Consider the following 7686-nt stretch of genomic DNA (forward strand, 5'->3'; position numbering starts at 1 on the left):
GGTGCCACTCCATCATGATGATTATACCCACATTGTTTCTTTTTTTTTTTCCCCCACATTGTTTCTAACTTTTAAATGCCACCACCTGTTTTTTTATCTTCTGGTCCTATCAACCCTATTGCTCTGAGGAAACCTACCACTGATCTTTTCCTGAAGGACACTAAGTTACTCAGTGATGCTGGGGTTCCTCTCACTGTTGCATTTCTTATCATATTGGTAAATAGTGTGTTCTCTGGCCCCTCCCACAGACCTTAGTCAGCTGGTAAACATTTGGACCTTATATAACATATCCATTCCTCTGCACTCACTTCTCTAAGCCTTTTGATCTTTCTACTGCTTGCATGGCAGTTTGGAATTTCTAGCTTAATTAGTAAGGGTCATCCCTTTTTCCAGGTTTCTAAAAGCCTAAAAGCCTCCTGGCACTGATTCCCAGGGTCCTTGCCAGCATATGATGTCCTGTGTCACATCCAAGTCAATACTATACCCACCAGTTCCTGATAGTATGTTTCCTAAGTCCTACGATACTCTCTTTCCTCCCTTAACAAGCTCAGCACTTCCCAGACCAGATCATCTTGTCTCTTGACTGTAGTTTTTGTTGTCTGGTGGCCAAGAGAAAAGGTGTACATAGATTGGAAGGGAGGAAGCTGCATTATTTCTTTGCAAAACAATGACTTTCGAATTGTTTCTCAAGCAAAGTGAAAGTGAAATCGCTCAGTCATGTCCAACTCTTAGTCATGAATGGAGATGACCGCATGGACTGCAGCCCACCAGGGTCCTCCATCCATGGGGTTTTCCAGGCAAGAGTACTGGAGCGGGTTGCCACTGCCTTCTCTGTCTCAATCATGAAGCTGTCATAATTACTGGGCAAGGGAAATTTTGATGACACATTTAGGGGCATATTAAAAGATAAAATTGATATCACTGTTAGAACATGTGAAGATGATCTTTCCTGGGAACTAAAATTAAAATTTTTACAAGAAGCCAAAATCCTCAAGCAATATAATCATACCAATATTGTAACACTCATAAAAGTTAGCACACAAATACAGTCTATCTACAAAATTAAGGGACTTGTTCCAGGATGTGATTTCCTCACCTTTCTGAGAAAGAAGGATGACCTAAAACAGTTAGTGAAATTTTTATTAGATGCTGCTTCTGGATGGCAAATCTCAGGTAAAAATTGTATACACCAGGACCTTGCTGCAAGAAACTGTCTGGAGGTGAAACTAATGTTCTGAAAACCAGTGACTGGAATGTCTCATCAAGAGGATGGTTGTGTGCATTCACCTTCTGATTTAAAGCAGACTCCTATTAAATGGACAGTACCAGAAGCTCTCAATTATGGGAGATATCGTTCTGAGAGTGATGCATGGAGCTTTGGCATCCTCCTCTTGGAGACCTTCAGCTTAGGGATCTGTCCACACCCTTTTTGCCACCAGAGGAGATTTTATCCATCTTTCCAGATTTAAATGAGTCACCGCCTTTTTCTTTGCCTGAAGATTTTGACTTATTTTTTTCCTTGTCTTTCTCATTTGGATAAGGAGACTCACATGAACTTTCACTTTTGTGTTTTGAAACCCCCATTGTTCCATTTTCCTCTTTCCGCCTCTTGGTTAAGTCCAGTGGCACTTCTCGGTCATTGTTTAAGTGATCCCTTTTCCGCTCTTTCTTGTCCTTTTCATCCTTTTTTTCTCTTTCTCTGGATCTTTCCCTTGACTTGTCCAAATCTTTCTTGTCCATTTCTCTCTTGGACAGTGGTGGAGGAATATGATTAATGTAGAGCTTTGCTGAAGACTCTTTGAGTTCGGTGAGACTGTCCTGTAGAAAATGAATGGAGATGGCAGGTGAACTGGCATAGTTCTCAGAACCCAGAGGAACTTTGGGAAGTACGGCTGTAACCTTTACTGTTGAGGAATGTGATGGAGAAGGATGGGTATCAATTTTGCGACGTTTCTGTTCCCTTTCAGGCTCTGCAATATCTGATCGGGGAACAGGTGACTTCAAGAACCCAGAAACTGGTGTTTTCTCTCCTCCTTTAACATTTTCCTTTGATTTCATTTCCTTTGCTGTATCTCGTTCTCTAGACAGCTCCTTCTCTCTTTCCTTTTCTTGAGTTGACTTTGATTCTACATTTGGGACAGTGGTCTTGAATTTCTCATCTTTAGCTTTTTCTTCCTTCTTGAATTTTTCTTTCTCTTTGTCAGATTTAAGTGTTCTTTCCTTCATCTCTCTTGCTTTTTCATCTTTATTTGGCCGTTCTTCCTTTGGTTTTTCTTTACCATCTTTACCAAGTACTCGGGCCTCTGGAGTAGTAGTTGGAGTCTTTTCTTTTTTCTCTTTTTCTTTCTCTTTTCCTTTTTCTTTGTCATTTTCTTTAACAGTTTTGCTGCTGTTAGAACCACTATTTCCATTATTTGAATTCCCTTTTGGTGTGGCACTAGAAGCTTTATTAACAGCTTTCACACCACACTGAGATCTCTCCCTTGATTTATCAGTGTCCTCGGCACTGCTTTCGTCCAACTTAGATACACTTCCGATCGACGATGAAGAAGGCCCAGCACCAGGCCCATTTTGTACACTGGCAACTGCATTCCTTGGAGGGGGGTCTTTGTGATGAAACTCATTTTCAGGTATCATGTATGACTTTCTACTTTTCAACTGCCCAGAGTAGCCCATAGCCAATGCATATAGATCTGGCCTCTTCTCTTTTTCCTCTTGGCAGATTTTATGCACTCTTCTTTCCAAAGCTTGACCCAGATTCAAAACTTTTGGGTACCAAGGAAGTATTTTTGTTAGCACAATCAAGATATTCCTGATGTGCGTATATTCGCCTGTTTCAAGGCAATGTACCGATGCCTTGGTCAGTTTGTAGTGCCATTTATGTACAACGTGTCGAAAATTGTCATAGTCTAATTGATCAGCTTTATTTCCACCATCAAATCCAGTTGCTCGTAATATAGTAAGGAATCCTGGGTAATTTCCACATTCCTTTTCATACGTGGCTCTATCACTGTGCCACCTGGTCACAGTCTCTAACATGCAGCAAAGGAATCTCCCATATCGACTAGCTTCATTTTCAGTACAGCTTGAGACTGTGTAAATTATATCAGAGAAAACTCGATCATAGCAAAGAAGTGTGGAAAAATTTGGAGTTTTCTGTTGGTGTACCAATTCAACAAAACGAGCACAGTAAACAGCATCAATTGCTGAAAAAATACATCGAGGAAATATACACAGCTGTAGAAATTTTGTGATGGTCTCATTTTTGGTAGATTTTGCTAAAAGCCAGTTGTCCTTTTCCAGTTTCAGTCTCTGCAGAACTCGCTGTACATGTTCCATCTGTTTCTTTTCTTCTTCGAGAAGCTTGTCCTGAAGGGCAGTACATCGCTCCTTCTCTTTTTTCTTTTTATTTGGAGGCATTTCCTGGTTATCATCAATTGCTTTCATCTGGATTTTAAGTTTATTGACTTCCCGTTCATAGCTGGTATGTGGAGCTGCAAGGTCATACATTGTCAATGACCAGAATGTGGCATAGAATTGAGGACTGATGTCATCCCAGACTTTGGAAACGTGTAAGGAAACCACTGCTGCATGAACAGGAGCCATTACCATTTCACATGATGTGATGTACTTATGAACTTTATGCTGCTGTTTACTTCCCTTCTCTGATTTTTTAAGTTCGTCATACTTTGACAAAATACGGTGTGCATACTTTGGCCTAGACAGGAAAAATGCTGCATCGTGAGGTGTGTGAAATTCATTACAGAGCACATCAATTGAAGGCACTTGCTTTATATAATCTTCTGTGCTTAGATTAGATGCTAAAAACCCACCAAACTGTACCAGGGTATCATGACACTGATCATAGAGTTTTCCCACAAGTTTCAAATGTTTCTCTCCACTTTCCTGAAAGATTATCCCATTCCTCTGCTGAGCCATAAGCAAGCAGAGAGGAAGAGCAAGAGCATGGTCTAATAGTGCATCCTTTAATCTCTGGGAGGATTTTTTAGTGTTTCTTATCTGGCCAAAATAACCACCTTCAGCTTTTAGTTGTTCTCCACCAGTCATGGCTTCTAGTTGCTCCATTGTCATTTCTTCTGTAATTTCTATTCCTGCCATTTTTTGTACCACTTCTTTCAGTATAAGCAGGTCAAAACTTTTGCCTGCCTTTAGCTGATTAGCCACATACTGAAGAAGACCAGCAAGATCAATTGGATATTTACGAAAAACTGCACCACAGAAACTAGCCAGACTCTGAAGCCAACTTGAGATGGTTGTGTCGTCATGTTTCATTTTCTCCTTTTCTGGATTAGCTAAAGCTTCAATGATACAATAGGCCAAGATGTCATAATTCAACGAAGTGAGGTATTTCAATGAATCTACTACAGGTGCTATCAAGTTATCATACTTCTGTATTTGTGACAAGATATAATCAAACAAAATGGTTGGATTGCTGTGGCTCAGCTTCCCAATTTGTCTTCCAGAAGGCTTCACATTTTCCTTGGTTAGACGCTTCATGATATATTTGGCTCTGTCTATTGTTTGAGCTTTAACTTTTACTAAAAGTGGATGACTGTTGTAAGTTTCATTCTTCCACTGGCCATACAGACGATATCTATGCTGATATGGAAATGTTTTAAACATCCCCCATAGTTCCTCAGACATACAAGCATTGCAGTCCATCAAAGAAAGAGATGGAAGTAATACCTGGTCAGTAATGCTAAGCAAACAGCTAAGGATAACTTCCGTTTTCTCTTTATCTTCTTGTTTGCGTCCATCAGACTGAAACTCCTTCATAAATGACTTGCCTATCCGCACCACTTTAGCAAATAAAATGGGATCGTGAGAAAGGTGGGGACCAAGGTAACAGAACATATTGAAGACATCTCTCCTCAAATCTTCAAAGCTCTCTGCTTGTTTTGGCGCTCTCTTATTTTGCAAAGCACTAACAGGTGAGCCTTTAGCACCTTTAGGAATGCCAACTTTTCGGTAGAGAGGCTCAATAGTTATATGAATCAGCTTGCAAATAGCAAGGGCTATTAGTTTATGTGAAGCTGCATAGTATGGAGGCGTCTGATCCATAATGCTCTGCGCATGCTGCCAATCACCAATCTTTAACAAGGCTTCCAACAAACCAAGTTTTTGGTTGTCAGGTGGCTTCTCCACTTTCTCCTCTTCTTTTTCCTTTTCTTTCTCTCGCTCGTCAATTTTATCAGAAGACAATACAACCATTGTAAGTTTTCTAACGATCTGCTTAGCTTCTACAATTTCTCGCTTGTGTTCATCCATAATGCAATTATCAGCTGGAAGAAGATGTACATAAAGATCATCTAAATCAATAAGGTTAAATTGTAGAAGTACTGCTGCAACTCTGTATAAAGATGAAGGAGTCTCTCCATTTGGTTCCTGATAAAACTTGAATTTGAACCCAAGAATATGACACAGTGTTTGCGGCTCACACATACTCATGTAAGATTCTAATAAAGATATAAAGAAGTCATCTTGTTCCGGCCTGCATTCAAACACTTCTAAAATGACATCCAGAACTCTATTGGGATCCAGATTAAAGCATCCTATTAAAGATTTGATATTTTCTAAGATTAAATCACTAGTAATATTTCCAGATAAATCTTGCCCCAATTCAGCAATCAGCTTGGCATAACCTTCATTTTCTTCTCTTAACAAATTAAATTTTTGCTGCTTGTAAAAGAGTTTTGTCTTGATTTTAACTGACTTTTGATTGAATTGCTGTGATTGTTTGATAAGCCCTAACGATTCCAATGTTTCTGGATCCAAGCGTTCCTTTAGAACTGTGTCTGAAACTAAATACAAACATGCTAATACCAATTGTGTAAAATAGTCTCCCTTGCTTTTTTCTTCTAAACAATTTGTCTCGATATCTAATATGCAGAATACATCAGCAAGAATGGAGGGCATATCCTCACGAAATTCACTAATGTCACTAAGAACATTAGATGCCTGTTCATGCTTTAGATTTCCTTTAATGACATGGTATGATAATTCATAAAGAGCTTGCTGGAAATCTCTATAAGTTGAACTATCGAGGCTTTTATTTTCACTGAGGATCCGGCATAAATGTAAAAATTCGCCTCTCCCTGATTTCTCCCAGTTCTTTATCCACTCTACAGGAACCACCACAGTTACGGCCGCCATCTTCCCCTTACCAGTAGCAGAGGCGGAACCGGAAGTTGTAGGGAAGGCGCTGGTCCCGAGCATGGCGGCCGCCTGTCCCCGCTCCCGAGACTGCACAAGCAAAGGAGGAATGAAAAATTTTCAATGGGGAGAATTGAGCCATTAATGCAGAACCAGATTGTCCAGAAAAATCTGGGCCACGTTTTTTAATGTGTCAACTCAAATATCACCATCACAAATCTCGGGGTTTCTCATTCCTGCCTAATCAACAAACTCTGACGTTAGTAAGTAGAGTTGCCTGGCAGAGGTGGAGAATGCAACTTTGTCCAGAGATCCACTACCTTTAGAATTAACTCTGGAAGTTTTTCTGCCCTTTCACAGCAGGAGGCAAATATATATATAGCCACCCAGGAAACCATCTAACTTTCATATTTTGCCCTAAATTAATTATTAATCACCGTCAGCCTTATTATTCTCTAAAGAGTGTGAAGAATATATTCATTTTCCCTTTACCCTTTTGAATTTTTGCTGAGACTTCTGTAATAAGACAGATTAACAAAAGAAAATCAAAAGTTTAACATGCATACTTCATGGTGTACATCGGAGATATTCAGGGAAAAATGAGTAATTTTCCAAGGTAGCTTAAAATTTAGACTTAAATACCATCTTTACTGGTTTCCCTGGTGGCTTAGCAGTAAAGAACCTGTCTGCCAATGCAGGAGATGCAGATTCAGCCTGTGGGCTGGGAGGATCCCTGGAGGAGGAAATGGATACCCATTATTCTTGCCTGGGAAACCCCAAGAATGAAGGAGGTTGGGAGGCTATAGTCCATGAGGTCGCAAAGAATCAGATATGACTAAGCGACTAAACATCAACAGCCATCTTAATAGAAAGGGGAGGGGATTATGGGATTCTTAGGGAAGAGTAAATAATTTTTAGGATGATGAGTGGGCCTTTAGAAGAATAGATGGTAGGTATGATATTCTGTGACAATGTTTGTGACAGGGTTGTCACCTTCTATTCTTCTCTCCTGTGATAAGTCAATCTCCCCTGACTAATGCAGTTCCCAGGGAGGGGATCTATGACAGTCAAGTTTCTTTTGGAGGATCTGTCTTTATGCAAAAATGGGAGTTCAGAGAAAGCCTCTTCCTGCATTTGCTGTTTTTCAAGTACCTACAGCTCAAAATAATCAATATACCAAAGTGGCATATTTTAGGGTTGCATGCTCTAAACTTTTGCAGTTGTATTTTGGAGTGGCATATTCTGCTACCTTTTAAAGGCACTGAGGGCCTCCCGGGTGATACAGTGGTTAAAAAAAAAAAAAAAATCTGCCTGCCAATGCGGGAGACACAGAGATGTAGATCAGTCCCTGAATGGGAAGATCCCCTGAAGCAGGGCATGGCAACCTACTCCAGTATTCTTGCTAGAAAAAAAATCCCATGGACAGAGGTGCCTGGCAGGTTACAGTCCATGGAGTTGCAGAGTTGGACATGACTACGCAACTGAGCAAACACAGCACAACAAAGGCATTAC

General features: G+C 40.2%; 1 protein-coding gene across 1 annotated transcript; it reads right to left on the reverse strand.

Moving 5' to 3' along the window:
- Positions 1 to 1122: 1122 nt before the first annotated feature.
- Positions 1123 to 7455, reverse strand: LOC100299503 (THO complex subunit 2). Its single transcript, XM_024995892.2, has 2 exons — positions 1900 to 7455; positions 1123 to 1818 (listed from the first exon to the last, which is right to left on the reverse strand). The coding sequence occupies exons 1-2, from the start codon at positions 6235 to 6237 to the stop codon at positions 1402 to 1404; spliced, it is 4755 nt and encodes a 1584-aa protein (XP_024851660.2). The 5' UTR covers positions 6238 to 7455; the 3' UTR covers positions 1123 to 1401.
- Between the last annotated feature and the right edge of the window lie 231 nt (positions 7456 to 7686).

This window comes from Bos taurus, chromosome 1, assembly GCF_002263795.3.
Source record: "Bos taurus isolate L1 Dominette 01449 registration number 42190680 breed Hereford chromosome 1, ARS-UCD2.0, whole genome shotgun sequence".
In the NCBI taxonomy this organism is placed as follows: domain Eukaryota; kingdom Metazoa; phylum Chordata; class Mammalia; order Artiodactyla; family Bovidae; genus Bos; species Bos taurus.